Here is a 15,909-nt window from a genome sequence, read left to right on the forward strand (position 1 = left end):
CTGACTGCTGAGAGCTGGGGTGGGGAGATGGGGAGTCACAGACAGACACAGACAGATCTCTGACTGCTGAGAACTGGGGTGGGGAGATGGGAAGTCACAGACAGACACAGCCAGATCTCTGACTGCTGAGAGCTGGGGTGGGGAGATGGGAGTCACAGACAGACACAGCCAGATCTCTGACTGCTGAGAGCTGGGGTGAGGAGATGGGAGTCACAGACAGACACAGCCAGATCTCTGACTGCTGAGAGCTGGGGTGGGGAGATGGGAGTCACAGACAGACACAGCCAGATCTCTGACTGCTGAGAGCTGGGGTGGGGAGATGGGAGTCACAGACAGACACAGCCAGATCTCTGACTGCTGAGAGCTGGGGTGGGGAGATGGGAGTCACAGACAGACACAGCCAGATCTCTGACTGCTGAGAGCTGGGGTGGGGAGATGGGAGTCACAGACAGACACAGCCAGATCTCTGACTGCTGAGAGCTGGGGTGGGGAGATGGGGAGTCACAGATAGACACAGCCAGATCTCTGACTGCTGAGAGCTGGGGTGGGGAGATGGGAGTCACAGACAGACACAGCCAGATCTCTGACTGCTGAGAGCTGGGGTGGGGAGATGGGAGTCACAGACAGACACAGACAGATCTCTGACTGCTGAGAGCTGGGGTGGGGAGATGGGAGTCACAGATAGACACAGCCAGATCTCTGACTGCTGAGAGCTGGGGTGGGGAGATGGGAGTCACAGACACACACAGCCAGATCTCTGACTGCTGAGAGCTGGGGTGGGGAGATGGGAGTCACAGACAGACACAGCCAGATCTCTGACTGCTGAGAGCTGGGGTGGGGAGATGGGAGTCACAGACAGACACAGACAGATCTCTGACTGCTGAGAGCTGGGGTGGGGAGATGGGAGTCACAGACAGACACAGCCAGATCTCTGACTGCTGAGAGCTGGGGTGGGGAGATGGGAGTCACAGACAGACACAGACAGATCTCTGACTGCTGGGAGCTGGGGTGGGGAGATGGGAGTCACAGACAGACACAGCCAGATCTCTGACTGCTGAGAGCTGGGGTGGGGAGATGGGAGTCACAGACAGACACAGCCAGATCTCTGACTGCTGAGAGCTGGGGTGGGGAGATGGGAGTCACAGACAGACACAGCCAGATCTCTGACTGCTGAGAGCTGGGGTGGGGAGATGGGAGTCACAGACAGACACAGCCAGATCTCTGACTGCTGAGAGCTGGGGTGGGGAGATGGGAGTCACAGACAGACACAGCCAGATCTCTGACTGCTGAGAGCTGGGGTGGGGAGATGGGAGTCACAGACAGACACAGCCAGATCTCTGACTGCTGAGAGCTGGGGTGGGGAGATGGGAGTCACAGACAGACACAGCCAGATCTCTGACTGCTGAGAGCTGGGGTGGGGAGATGGGAGTCACAGACAGACACAGCCAGATCTCTGACTGCTGAGAGCTGGGGTGGGGAGATGGGAGTCACAGACAGACACAGACAGATCTCTGACTGCTGGGAGCTGGGGTGGGGAGATGGGAGTCACAGACAGACACAGCCAGATCTCTGACTGCTGAGAGCTGGGGTGGGGAGATGGGAGTCACAGACAGACACAGACAGATCTCTGACTGCTGGGAGCTGGGGTGGGGAGATGGGAGTCACAGACAGACACAGCCAGATCTCTGACTGCTGAGAGCTGGGGTGGGGAGATGGGAGTCACAGACAGACACAGCCAGATCTCTGACTGCTGAGAGCTGGGGTGGGGAGATGGGGAGTCACAGACAGACACAGACAGATCTCTGACTGCTGAGAGCTGGGGTGGGGAGATGGGAGTCACAGACAGACACAGACAGATCTCTGACTGCTGAGAGCTGGGGTGGGGAGATGGGAGTCACAGACAGACACAGCCAGATCTCTGACTGCTGAGAGCTGGGGTGAGGAGATGGGAGTCACAGACAGACACAGCCAGATCTCTGACTGCTGAGAGCTGGGGTGGGGAGATGGGAGTCACAGACAGACACAGCCAGATCTCTGACTGCTGAGAGCTGGGGTGAGGAGATGGGAGTCACAGACAGACACAGCCAGATCTCTGACTGCTGAGAGCTGGGGTGGGGAGATGGGAGTCACAGACAGACACAGCCAGATCTCTGACTGCTGAGAGCTGGGGTGAGGAGATGGGAGTCACAGACAGACACAGCCAGATCTCTGACTGCTGAGAGCTGGGGTGGGGAGATGGGAGTCACAGACAGACACAGCCAGATCTCTGACTGCTGAGAGCTGGGGTGGGGAGATGGGAGTCACAGACAGACACAGCCAGATCTCTGACTGCTGAGAGCTGGGGTGGGGAGATGGGAGTCACAGACAGACACAGCCAGATCTCTGACTGCTGAGAGCTGGGGTGGGGAGATGGGAGTCACAGACAGACACAGCCAGATCTCTGACTGCTGAGAGCTGGGGTGGGGAGATGGGAGTCACAGACAGACACAGCCAGATCTCTGACTGCTGAGAGCTGGGGTGGGGAGATGGGAGTCACAGATAGACACAGCCAGATCTCTGACTGCTGGGAGCTGGGGTGGGGAGATGGGAGTCACAGACAGACACAGCCAGATCTCTGACTGCTGGGAGCTGGGGTGGGGAGATGGGAGTCACAGACAGACACAGCCAGATCTCTGACTGCTGAGAGCTGGGGTGGGGAGATGGGGAGTCACAGATAGACACAGCCAGATCTCTGACTGCTGAGAGCTGGGGTGGGGAGATGGGAGTCACAGACAGACACAGCCAGATCTCTGACTGCTGAGAGCTGGGGTGGGGAGATGGGAGTCACAGACAGACACAGCCAGATCTCTGACTGCTGAGAGCTGGGGTGGGGAGATGGGAGTCACAGATAGACACAGCCAGATCTCTGACTGCTGAGAGCTGGGGTGAGGAGATGGGAGTCACAGACAGACACAGCCAGATCTCTGACTGCTGAGAGCTGGGGTGAGGAGATGGGAGTCACAGACAGACACAGCCAGATCTCTGACTGCTGAGAGCTGGGGTGGGGAGATGGGAGTCACAGACAGACACAGCCAGATCTCTGACTGCTGAGAGCTGGGGTGGGGAGATGGGAGTCACAGACAGACACAGCCAGATCTCTGACTGCTGAGAGCTGGGGTGGGGAGATGGGAGTCACAGACAGACACAGCCAGATCTCTGACTGCTGAGAGCTGGGGTGGGGAGATGGGAGTCACAGACAGACACAGGTACTGATGGGTCATATGACAGGGCAGAGATGTGGTCAGCTGACTCAGCTCATCACCCTCAGGTAGGAGGGGAATCACACAGGTCCTAGTGGTACACAGACACAGATGCTGGTCGGGACTAGCCTGTCACAGACTGTCACCTCAACTGGGCGTCCGAGGGTAGTTATACACTGAGTCTACAAAACAATAAGATCACCTTCCCAATATTGAGTTTCACCCCCTTTTTCCCTCAGAACAGCCTCAATGTGTCAGGGCATGGACTCTACAAGGTGTCTAAAGCGTTCCACAGGGATGCTGGCCCATGTTGACTTCAATGCTTCCCACAGTTGTGTCAAGTTGACAGGTACTGATGGGTCATTTTAAACAGGTACTGATGGACCATTTTAAACAGGTACTTATGGGCCATTTTAAACAGGTACTGATGGGTCATTTTAAACAGGTACTGATGGGCCATTTTAAACAGGTACTGATGGGTCATTTTAAACAGGTACTGATGGGTCATTTTAAACAGGTACTGATGGGTCATTTTAAACAGGTACTGATGGGCCATTTTAAACAGGTACTGATGGGTCATTTTAAACAGGTACTGATGGGCCATTTTAAACAGGTACTGATGGGCCATTTTAAACAGGTACTGATGGGTCATTTTAAACAGGTACTGATGGGCCATTTTAAACAGGTACTGATGGGTCATTTTAAACAGGTACTGATGGGTCATTTTAAACAGGTACTGATGGGCCATTTTAAACAGGTACTGATGGGTCATTTTAAACAGGTACTGATGGGTCATTTTAAACAGGTACTGATGGGCCATTTTAAACAGGTACTGATGGGCCATTTTAAACAGGTACTGATGGGTCAATAATATGGCACAGGTCCAGTCCTCATACAGAGTGGCTTGTGTTATCCATATAAACATGTAAGGAGCGTCTATGGACAGGGAGAGATGAGATCACTTACCTTTTCAAGGTGTCATGGAGCAGGCTGAAACTGGCTTTGAGCTTCGCTGCTTTGGTCCCGCTGATCTTCCCAGTAGAGAACAGCTACAAGAGAACAAAATCCTTCTTTCAATAATCATTTGCCTAAAGCCTTGGACCAGAATCAGCATCTGGGAAGCCATCCATGTCTCTCCATCTGACCACAGAGCGATTAGCTCTCCTTGCACATGTCAAATAATAGCTCAACCACACAGATTAGATAGTTCCAGTGGCTGTAAACAAGTCTGTTGTTTACCCCCCCATCTCTCTATGGTGTTTATCACCGTGCCAACGCTACAGAACATCTGTGTTTGCTTCAACTACAAAGGAACAAAAACAGAACTCCATATCCGTAAACGCAATTCAGTTGCTATTTAGCGAGAAAAGTCTTCCAGCCTTGAAGTATCTTTATCCAGCTGATTTTCACAGAGCCAGACTGAACTTCACAGAGCCAGGCTGAACTTCACAGAGCCAGACTGAACTTCACAGAGCCAGGCTGATTTTCACAGAGTCAGGCTGATCTTCACATAGCCAGACTGAACTTCACAGAGCCAGGCTGAACTTCACAGAGCCAGGCTGAACTTCACAGAGCCAGGCTGATCTTCACAGAGCCAGGCTGAACTTCACAGAGCCAGGCTGATCTTCACAGAGCCAGGCTGAACTTCACAGAGCCAGTCTGATCTTCACAGAGCCAGGCTGATCTTCACATAGTCAGGCTGATCTTCACAGAGCCAGGCTGATCTTCACAGAGCCAGGCTGATCTTCACATAGCCAGGCTGAACTTCACAGAGCCAGGCTGAACTTCACAGAGCCAGGCTGAACTTCACAGAGCCAGGCTGAACTTCACAGAGCCAGTCTGATCTTCACAGAGCCAGGCTGAATTTCACAGAGCCAGTCTGATCTTCACAGAGCCAGGCTGATCTTCACATAGTCAGGCTGATTTTCACAGAGCCAGGCTGATCTTCACAGAGCCAGGCTGAACTTCACAGAGCCAGGCTGTGATGGTTGGAATGATGAATGACACATCAAACAGCCAACACGTGTGTGCATCACTAATGTTTTAGGTGATTGTCTTAGAGCAGAGTGAACTACCACACTGTGATATGTTATAATGACTTCATCTCACCGGGGAGCTACAGCTGGCAGAAAATAACTGATACTTTGGATTCACTACAGTTTATCAGAGCACTGCAAGTTTACTGGAAACCCCATGTCTTAAAAGGAACATGGAGAATAACGAAGGTAGAGAATAATGTATTATTTACCTGGGGCTGGTTGCATCAAGAGGTTAATGAGTCATACAGGTATTAAGACACACATAGGACTACAGGTATAGACACACATAGGACTACAGGTATAGAGACACACATAGGACTACAGGTATAGAGACACACATAGGACTACAGGTATAGAGACACATAGGACTACAGGTATAGAGACACATAGGACTACAGGTATAGAGACACACATAGGACTACAGGTATAGAGACACACATAGGACTACAGGTATAGACACACATAGGACTACAGGTATAGAGACACATAGGACTACAGGTATAGAGACACACATAGGACTACAGGTAAAGAGACACATAGGACTACAGGTATAGAGACACATAGGACTACAGGTATAGAGACACACATAGGACTACAGGTGTAGAGACACACATAGGACTACAGGTATAGAGACACATATGACTACAGGTATAGAGACACACATAGGACTACAGGTATAGAGACACATAGGACTACAGGTATAGAGACACATAAGACTACAGGTATAGAGACACATAAGACTACAGGTATAGAGACACATAAGACTACAGGTATAGAGACACATAGGACTACAGGTATAGAGACACATAAGACTACAGGTATAGAGACACATAGGACTACAGGTATAGAGACACATATGACTACAGGTATAGAGACACATAGGACTACAGGTATAGAGACACACATAGGACTACAGGTATAGAGACACATAAGACTACAGGTATAGAGACACATAGGACTACAGGTATAGAGACACACATATGACTACAGGTATAGAGACACACATATGACTACATGTATAGACACACATATGACTACAGGTATAGAGACACACATAGAACTACAGGTATAGAGACACACATAGGACTACAGGTATAGAGACACATATGACTACAGGTATAGAGACACATAAGACTACAGGTATAGAGACACATAGGACTACAGGTATAGAGACACATAGGACTACAGGTATAGAGACACATAAGACTACAGGTATAGAGACACACATAGGACTACATGTATAGACACACATAAGACTACAGGTATAGAGACACATAAGACTACAGGTATAGAGACACATAGGACTACAGGTATAGAGACACACATAGGACTACAGGTATAGATACACATAGGACTACAGGTAAAGAGACACATAGGACTACAGGTATAGAGACACATAGGACTACAGGTATAGAGACACATAAGACTACAGGTATAGAGACACATATGACTACAGGTATAGAGACACATAGGACTACAGGTATAGAGACACATAGGACTACAGGTATAGGTTGGTACTGTAACTCTGCCAGTTCTGTCTGTTAGAGCTGAGATCCAGGCCTGGTTGGTACTGTAACTCTGCCAGTTCTGTCTGTTAGAGCTGAGATCCAGGCCTGTTTGGTACTGTAACTCTGCCAGTTCTGCTCAACCAACATGGAATAGGTCAATTATAAGGTCTATGGTTTTCCCTTCCTCTGTAAAAATGAAAGACAGTTTCTCGTTCAGTGGCTGGGAGCCACTTAAAGGAATGGATAGGAAGGAATGGATAGTTGAAAAGTTTCAATTATCAACAACAAAAACAGTTTCCCTGTCAGTTATATAGAGTTCCAGACAGTTACAATATTCATGAGGCTGAGTCATGAACAGTAGATTATTCCATAGATATCGTAGGAATAACAATAACAGTCACTTTATTCGTAAAGTCAAGTGCTTTTCCTGCAGGTGAGGAGGACTCGTTAATGTGCAGCCCATCTGGCTCAGAGGGACAATACTTCCTGATCACAAGATGGCTGACGTTGACCCATGACCGCCACCACACAGAGCCCTGGGACACTGCCAGTTTCAGCCTGCTACAGGATCTGAGCTGTTATGTTTATCTTTCACGGCTCTACTGTCATCTCACCTTTGACCCAAAACTAAGGTGTATAACGTGAGTTTCAATAGAGGGTTTGAATTGCAAATATTGCATCACTTTCAATATGACTAATCCTGAATGAAACACCCTACTGTGGAATAATATAGCGTGAATGACTTCCAGCTTGTGAAAAGCTATAGCCCACTTTACAGGAATCCCACAACCCACCACAAACTGAGTCCGTCAGTAGGAAAAGCGAACAACTCGTCGTGGCAGAGAGAAGACGCTCTGTATACAAATGAGTCTTTCTCAGACATTAGAGATCTGGTGATGTCATATTCATACATTGAATCTACAACTGTCATGGCAACGAGACCAGAGTTAAGAAGGAAAGAGAAACATTGGTGTTGATCCACAGCAACACTGAGATTGGAGCTCGGAGATGAAACAAGTGCACTGCAGGACCATAGCCTTTCTCTCTGTTCAGGTGATCTAGTATCAACCCTCTAAGACCCTCAAACCAACCACTTCTACCACTTCATAAAGGGCTTAGTGTCCTAGTTCAGGCTAAATATCCAAGAACACAAAACAGCAAAACAACAAGATGGGGGGAAACCTACAGGAGAGAATCTTAATTCCTTTGTACTGACTCACTTGTCTGTTCAGGGAAATGGGCGGACTTTTAAAAGGACTGCAGCTCAGTCAGAACTCTGCCTTCCTACTTTCTCTTTAAATGTTTGACTTTGCTGCTGGTATGGAGTGGTGGAATTACGCAACACAGCCCCTCCCATCCCCCCTCCCTCTCTCTCCCCTGATATTAATGACACAACTATCTCAGGCAGGAGGCAGTCTCCTGCGCTCACTCTCCTGCAGGCTGCTCTCACGCTGCTCTCGCTCTCTCTGACTGCGTAGCTGAGAAACACTCACTCACTCACTCACTCAGTCAAACACACACCATGAGGCTGGTCGTGCTGTGTGTTGTGGCCTGCACCACTCTTCTGCTGGCAGTCCCATGGAGCTCTGCAGCAGACCCAGGAGACGGAGCCCAGAGATGGGATAAGGTCCAGGATAAGCCTGCTACAGGAGAGGTTTCAGGGGGCTGCCCTGTGAGGATGAAGCCTTCTGGCCAGTGTGGAGAAGAGGACGACTGCCCCTACCAGATCACCCTGCCTCCACTGACCATCCAGCTGCCCAAGCAGTTCAGGATGCTGGAGAAGACCATGAAGGAGCTGCAGAGCCTGAAGGAGACGGTGAACCGGCTGAAGAGGGACTGTCTGGAGTGCCGGCAGCAGGCTGACCAGAGCCTGCAGAGGGACAGCGGGGAGGCAGCAGGGGGTCCCGGTACGGGGATGGGACCAGGGTTTCTGGAAATACAGTCTAGCACCAGTAAGGAGGAACGAGGAGACGGGGGAACCAACACAGGACCTGATGGGGATGGCATTGGCACTAGCACCGGTTCTGGTACTGGCAAAGGCACTGGCTCTACCAGCGGTTCTGGTACTGGCAAAGGCACTGGCTCTACCAGCGGTTCTGTGTTTGGGATGCAGGTGAAGATGAACAAGATGTCCAGCAGCCTGCGTAACGCACGGGGCCAGATCACGGCTCTGCAGGGCCGTCTAGAGGAACTAAGCCTCATCAACATGAGGAACGTGGAGGCCATGGTGGACAGCAAGGTGGAGAACATCACTGGAGTGATCAACAAGCTCAGCAACAACTGTAACCACCAGTGTGCCGTCCAGCCCTCTCCTCAGTGTACGTCTCTTTACTTATTCTCTTTATTTCATTCAACAAATAGGTTCTTGAGAATTTGACAGTAAAATGCTGTATAACCTTTAACTGATTTACAAAACCCTGTGTTATTACTAAACTATAATTATTCTGTAAACTGCAGAACTCCCCTGGGTGAAAGTGTTATTGAAAATAGCCCCTCTGTTCTCTTATAGAAGCTCCTCTCGTCTCTTGTTATTGCTAACCTACTGTTCTCCTCTAAGCTTCAGTCAGACAGACTTATTATAAAACCAGGCTTTCATGCACTGCATGCAGTATTTTACAGTATGCCAGCCCTCTGTACTGAGTGGGAGTACTCTGCCGTATCAAAAGGAGAATCGCAGGTTTAACTCCAGATCATCACCCTTTATTTATGCACGGTCCTAAACGAACACTGCTACTGTACAAGGGAATGACATCATTTCCTCACACTTTATCTTTCAAAACGCATTGGGATATTCTGATATTTTGAGTGTGAGATATTCTGATATTTTGAGTGTGAGATATTCTGATATTTTGAGTGTGAGATATTCTGATATTTTGAGTGTGAGATATTCTGATATTTTGAGTTTGGGATATTCTGATATTTTGAGTGTGAGATATTCTGATATTTTGAGTGTGAGATATTCTGACATTTTGAGTGTGAGATATTCTGACATTTTGAGTGTGAGATATTCTGATATTTTGAGTTTGGGATATTCTGACATTTTGAGTGTGAGATATTCTGATATTTTGGGTTGGGGATATTCTGATATTTTGAGTGTGGGATGTTCTGATATTCTGATATTTTGAGTGTGAGATATTCTGATATTTTCAGTGGTCCTTCCGATGGAAAGAGATATGCATATTTTCATATGGGCTTAATAGGAACCAATTTGAAACTAATAATTTTCCAGTCAGTTTCAATACTGTAGACCACTGTAAGGTACTTCATTTTGGAGATCTGAACTGAAAACCCCATGTCCAATTATCAATGGAATGCAAACTGGTCATATCAAAGTTCCATTTCCATCTAGAGGTATCTCTAGGGGACATATTTCAGTAGTAATCATATAACATATTACCATCCATCCAAACGGATATGGAACCATTCCTAAAGCATGTGACAACCATCTCCTCCATTGGCTTTTATCTGAAAAACACATGTGAGATCCTTTTGAAATGGATCGACTCCCGACAGCAGTGTGATTTCTCCAGCCAGTGTACTTGGGACAGTGTTAACGTGCGGTCATTTCAGTGTGAACATTGGGACAGTGTTAACGTGCGGTCATTTCAGTGTGAACATTGGGACAGTGTTAACGTGCGGTCATTTCAGTGTGAACATTGGGACAGTGTTAACGTGCGGTCATTTCAGTGTGAACATTGGGACAGTGTTAACGTGCGGTCATTTCAGTGTGAACATTTACCGTGCGGTCATTTCAGTGTGAACATTGGGACAGTGTTAACGTGCGGTCATTTCAGTGTGAACATTGGGACAGTGTTAACGTGCGGTCATTTCAGTGTGAACATTGGGACAGTGTTAACGTGCGGTCATTTCAGTGTGAACATTGGGACAGTGTTAACGTGCGGTCATTTCAGTGTGAACATTTACCGTGCGGTCATTTCAGTGTGAACATTGGGACAGTGTTAACGTGCGGTCATTTCAGTGTGAACATTGGGACAGTGTTAACGTGCGGTCATTTCAGTGTGAACATTGGGACAGTGTTACCTTGCGGTCATTTCAGTGTGAACATTGGGACAGTGTTACCGTGCGGTCATTTCAGTGTGAACATTGGGACAGTGTTAACGTGCGGTCATTTCAGTGTGAACATTGGAACAGTGTTAACGTGCGGTCATTTCAGTGTGAACATAGGGACAGTGTTAACGTGCGGTCATTTCAGTGTGAACATTGGGACAGTGTTAACGTGCGGTCATTTCAGTGTGAACATTGGGACAGTGTTAACGTGCGGTCATTTCAGTGTGAACATTGGGACAGTGTTACCGTGCGGTCATTTCAGTGTGAACATTGGGACAGTGTTAACGTGCGGTCATTTCAGTGTGAACATTGGGACAGTGTTAACGTGCGGTCATTTCAGTGTGAACATTGGGACAGTGTTAACGTGCGGTCATTTCAGTGTGAACATTGGGACAGAGTTAACGTGCGGTCATTTCAGTGTGAACATTGGGACAGAGTTAACGTGCGGTCATTTCAGTGTGAACATTGGGACAGTGTTACCGTGCGGTCATTTCAGTGTGAACATTGGGACAGTGTTACCGTGCGGTCATTTCAGTGTGAACATTGGGACAGTGTTACCGTGCGGTCATTTCAGTGTGAACATTGGGACAGTGTTAACGTACGGTCATTTCAGTGTGAACATTGGGACAGTGTTAACGTACGGTCATTTCAGTGTGAACAGCTAACTCCTTTATTACACTTGCCAACAAGATGATGCAATGTGTTGCCTTCCGCCAGTTGGTCATGGTGAGATCAGAACACTATGTAGAAGCACTTGTCTTAGATGAATCTGTCATGTTTCCTATAAGAGCTCTGCACATTACTCTGGATAGCTTGACAAGATAATGTCAAAAGTGATTAACGTAAAGATGATGGAGAAACAGGCCATATAAAGTGTTTCCAGTAAGAGTCGGGAGCGTCCAGTATCAAAGTGCAGTAGTGCTTGTGTGTTCTGTTGTTGACACAGCCTTCTCTCTACTGGCCACGTTTCTATCTTGATATGGGAAACTCTACTGGCCACGTTTCTATCTTGATATGGGAAACTCTACTGGCCACGTTTCTATCTTGATATGGGAAACTCTACTGGCCACGTTTCTATCTTGATATGGGAAACTCTACTGTCCACGTTTCTATCTTGATATGGGAAACTCTACTGTCCACGTTTCTATCTTGATATGGGAAACTCTACTGTCCACGTTTCTATCTTGATATGGGAAACTCTACTGGCCACGTTTCTATCTTGATATGGGAAACTCTACTGGCCACGTTTCTATCTTGATATGGGAAACTCTACTGTCGGCTCAACGACAACAGAACGTCAGCAGTCAGACATCTCACAATCTCAGCTCTGTAACGGATCATTAAGCCCCAATTCACAGTTCAACTAAACAGTGTGCTTTCTATCTCTGATTGGATCTGAAGGTGTTCGCGGACATACATGGAGGGAGTCTACCTTTGGATCATTTAACTGAATCATGTTCTCTATTCATTTAGAAACACTTTTACGCCTTTTTCTGTAGGAATTAAAGGAACTGTTTGCCTGTAATGTGAGAATGCACAAGCTTTTCACTGGGACGATGTTACTTCCAGATGAGGGTTTTATGTCTCTGCATACTTCCTTGATAATACAGCTGCTCTTCTGTTGCTGTCAATCCCCTTTATCAGTCTGCATGGCTGTCTGTCCATCTGCCTGACGGACTGTTATATTTGGGTCAGTCACAGCCTGGCGCCCATATTCTGAGAACCACTAATACTATCACATATGGGCAGACTTTGATAGGAGTACTGCCCACAGGGGGGAGATACAGAGACACACACACAGAGACACGCACGCACGCACGCACCGCACGCACCGCACGCACCGCACGCACGCACGCACGCACGCACGCACGCACGCACGCACGCACGCACGCACGCACGCACGCACGCACGCACACACACACACACACACACACACACACACACACACACACACACACACACACACACACACACACACACACACACACACACACACACACACACACACACACACACACACACACACAGCCTGCTCTTCTGTGCTCTGCTCTGCCCTCTTCTGTGCTCTGCTCTGCCCTCATCTGGCTTTACTCTGACCTCTTCTGTGCTCTGCTCGGTCCTCTTCTGTGCTCTGCTCGGTCCTCTTCTGTGCTCTGCTCTGTCCTCTTCTGTGCTCTGCTCGGTCCTCTTCTGTGCTCTGCTCGGTCCTCTTCTGTGCTCTGCTCTGTCCTCTTCTGTGCTCTGCTCTGTCCTCTTCTGTGCTCTGCTAACTCAACTCCTCTCTCATGCTTCCTAGGCTCCTATCCTGAGCAGCCGACTGGCGTCACTTTCCAAAACTCAAAGCTCTAAGCTCCAAAAGTGGGTGTCAGGATGCATTATCATCACAAACACAGAGTGGGGACTGGCAGGGTCTCCAGCAGCCTTGGTTAATCCCATTTTACACTTTCCCACGTTTTGACAAGTCTGTCCTCCCCTTATATGAAAACACTCTGACGGCCGTGGCTCAACTCGCTCGGTCAGCTCTGGGGCTGAAAGTCAGTAACATTCCATGCAATGGCCTGCTGGGTTGTGAGAGTCTTGTGCTTTGAGGGAAACAGTGTTTTCTTTACTCCTCGGACACTGACCGTTGCCTCTCTCTCCCTCCCCCTGCCCTGTCTCTCTCTCCCTCCCTCCCCCTGCCCTGTCTCTCTCTGTCTCTCTCTCCCTCCCCCTGCCCTGTCTCTCTCTGTCTCTCTCCCTCCCCCTGCCCTGTCTCTCTCTGTCTCTCTCTCCCTCCCCCTGCCCTGTCTCTCTCTGTCTCTCTCTCCCTCCCCCTGCCCTGTCTCTCTCTGTCTCTCTCTCCCTCCCCCTGCCCTGTCTCTCTCTGTCTCTCTCTCCCTCCCCCTGCCCTGTCTCTCTCTGTCTCTCTCTCCCTCCCCCTGCCCTGTCTCTCTCTCACAACAGTCATCATCGCTCCAAAGGACTGCTCTGACTACAACATGCTAAAGGAGAGGAGGAACGGCGTCTACCGGGTCACGCCAGACCCCAGGAACGGCACGTTCGAGGTCTACTGCGACATGGAGTCGTTCGGCGGCAGCTGGACCCTGGTGCAGCAGCGCCTCAATGGCACCGTCAGCTTCAACCGCTCCTGGGCTGAGTACAAGGTTAATAAACCCATTTGACAAAACTCTTTGACAGACCGTGGTTAGTAACATTCCATGCAATGGCCTGCTGGCCTGTGAGAATCAGGGAAAACAGGGGTTGTGTCCCAAATGGCACCCTATTCCCTATATAGTGCACTACCTTTGACCAAACACTATGTAGGGAATAGGGTGTCATTTGGGACAGAGTTGACTCCTCTGACACAGACCTATACCTTTTTCTCTCTCTCTCCCCCTGCCCTTGCCCTCTCTCTCTCTCTCTCTCTCTCTCTCTCTCTCTCTCTCTCTCTCTCTCTCTCTCTGTCTCTCTCTAGAGGGGCTTTGGTGACCCCCGGGGAGAGTTCTGGTTGGGCAACGACCGCATCCACCTCCTGACCAAGGCCAAGGACATGGTGCTGCGCATCGAACTGGAGGACTTCCAAGGGGTGCGGGAGTACGCCAAGTTCGACCAGTTCTACGTAGCCAACGAGTTCCTGAGGTATCGCTTATCCATCAGCGGGTACAGTGGCACGGCCGGCAACGCGCTGCACATGAACAAGCACTTCAACCACGACCAGAAGTTCTTCACCACGCCAGACAGGGACAACGACATGTACCCGTCAGGGAACTGCGGCGCGTACTACAGCTCTGGCTGGTGGTTTGACGCCTGCATGTCAGCCAATCTCAATGGGAAATACTACCACAAGAGATACAAGGGCGTGAGGAACGGCATCTTCTGGGGAACATGGCACAACATGTCTAGTGAAGCATACCCCACCAACTACAGGCAGGCCTTCAAGACCGTCAAAATGATGATACGGCCAAAGAACTACGCTCCCTAAAGGAAAGAGGCATGAGAACGGAAACGACCGGAAAGATCTGACATACTTTTTTCTTCTTAACTTTCTGCTCCTTTGACCTTTCTGCCTCCCACTGTCAAGTTCAACCACGTGGTTCAGAGACAGTCTGAGACACCTGGGTTCCCGGTGAGAAAACAGCAATGAAATCTTCAAAAGGTTGGAAAAGTCTCCACCGAAGACAAATGTATGATATCACAGTCATAGTAAATGTCTGGCTATCGGTCAAACAACATACTATGGACCATGTGCTACTGAACTCATAACAGCAACAAAATGGAGTCAGATATGTTTGCTTTCTGCAGAATAATTACATTGGTTGACTGCAGGCACCGCAAATGTTTCCAGACATCTGTACGTCCAAAGCGTTTTCTGTATAATACTGCCACCTAGCTGTATGTCATTACATTGCATCCTCATCTAGACAGGCTAAGCAGCATGGAAACTAAAGGCCGCAAGTTCAAGGAGGAAATGTACAGTATTTATTTTTGAAAGTATGATAGCTTTTATATAACTAATATATGGACTGTATTTTCATGCAGTACACAGCGATTGCCTAAGATGAGTACCCCAAAAAGTATTGTATTCGGATAAAAAACATTGTATTGGGGTTGAGAAGTTGACCACAGAGAAGTTTAAAACTAAAACATGGAGTATTTCGACTTGTATGAAAAGGTTTAAAGTGTAGGTGTATTTGAATAGAATAATTGATTATGTAGCTTGATGTATACAACTGTATCTACACTAGAAGCTTTATATTCACCTTCTATTGTCCTATTCAAATGTGTATTTACTTTTTATATAAAAACATGAATAAACTTTTTACAGATTTGCACTGAGTACTGAATGTTTTATTATCCATATCCCGCATGAAACACAGCAGGCAAATAGCCCTGACCCAGCCTATATCTGTCAACCATCAGCAGGCAAATAGCCCTGACCCAGCCTATATCTGCCAACCATCAGCAGGCAAATAGCCCTGACCCAGCCTATACCTGCCAACCATCAGCAGGCAAATAGCCCTGACCCAGCCTATACCTGCCAACCATCAGCAGGCAAATAGCCCTGACCCAGCCTAT

At 48.5% G+C, this 15,909-nt stretch overlaps 2 protein-coding genes across 3 annotated transcripts in view; one reads left to right on the plus strand and one right to left on the minus strand.

Moving 5' to 3' along the window:
* Nucleotides 1–15,909, minus strand: part of ccdc146 (coiled-coil domain containing 146) — an 87,783-nt gene that overhangs the window by 64,549 nt on the left and 7,325 nt on the right. Inside the window, exon 3 of the mRNA XM_071331890.1 lies at nt 4,206–4,288. Coding sequence (XP_071187991.1) covers nt 4,206–4,288 — 83 coding nt within the window. The remainder of the gene's footprint in view (nt 1–4,205; nt 4,289–15,909) is intronic.
* Nucleotides 8,189–15,662, plus strand: fgl2a (fibrinogen-like 2a). 2 transcript variants are annotated; one of them, XM_071331889.1, is made up of 4 exons: nt 8,189–8,825; nt 8,862–9,104; nt 13,798–13,997; nt 14,309–15,662. In XM_071331889.1, exons 1-4 carry the CDS (start codon nt 8,309–8,311, stop codon nt 14,813–14,815), a joined length of 1,467 nt encoding a protein of 488 aa, XP_071187990.1. In that variant the 5' UTR covers nt 8,189–8,308; the 3' UTR covers nt 14,816–15,662. The 2 variants fall into 2 exon arrangements, with proteins under 2 accessions (XP_071187990.1, XP_071187988.1); XM_071331887.1 differs by having other exon boundaries at nt 8,189–9,104.

The sequence above is a fragment of the Salvelinus alpinus genome, chromosome 11 (genome assembly GCF_045679555.1).
Source record: "Salvelinus alpinus chromosome 11, SLU_Salpinus.1, whole genome shotgun sequence".
Lineage (NCBI taxonomy): Eukaryota > Metazoa > Chordata > Actinopteri > Salmoniformes > Salmonidae > Salvelinus > Salvelinus alpinus.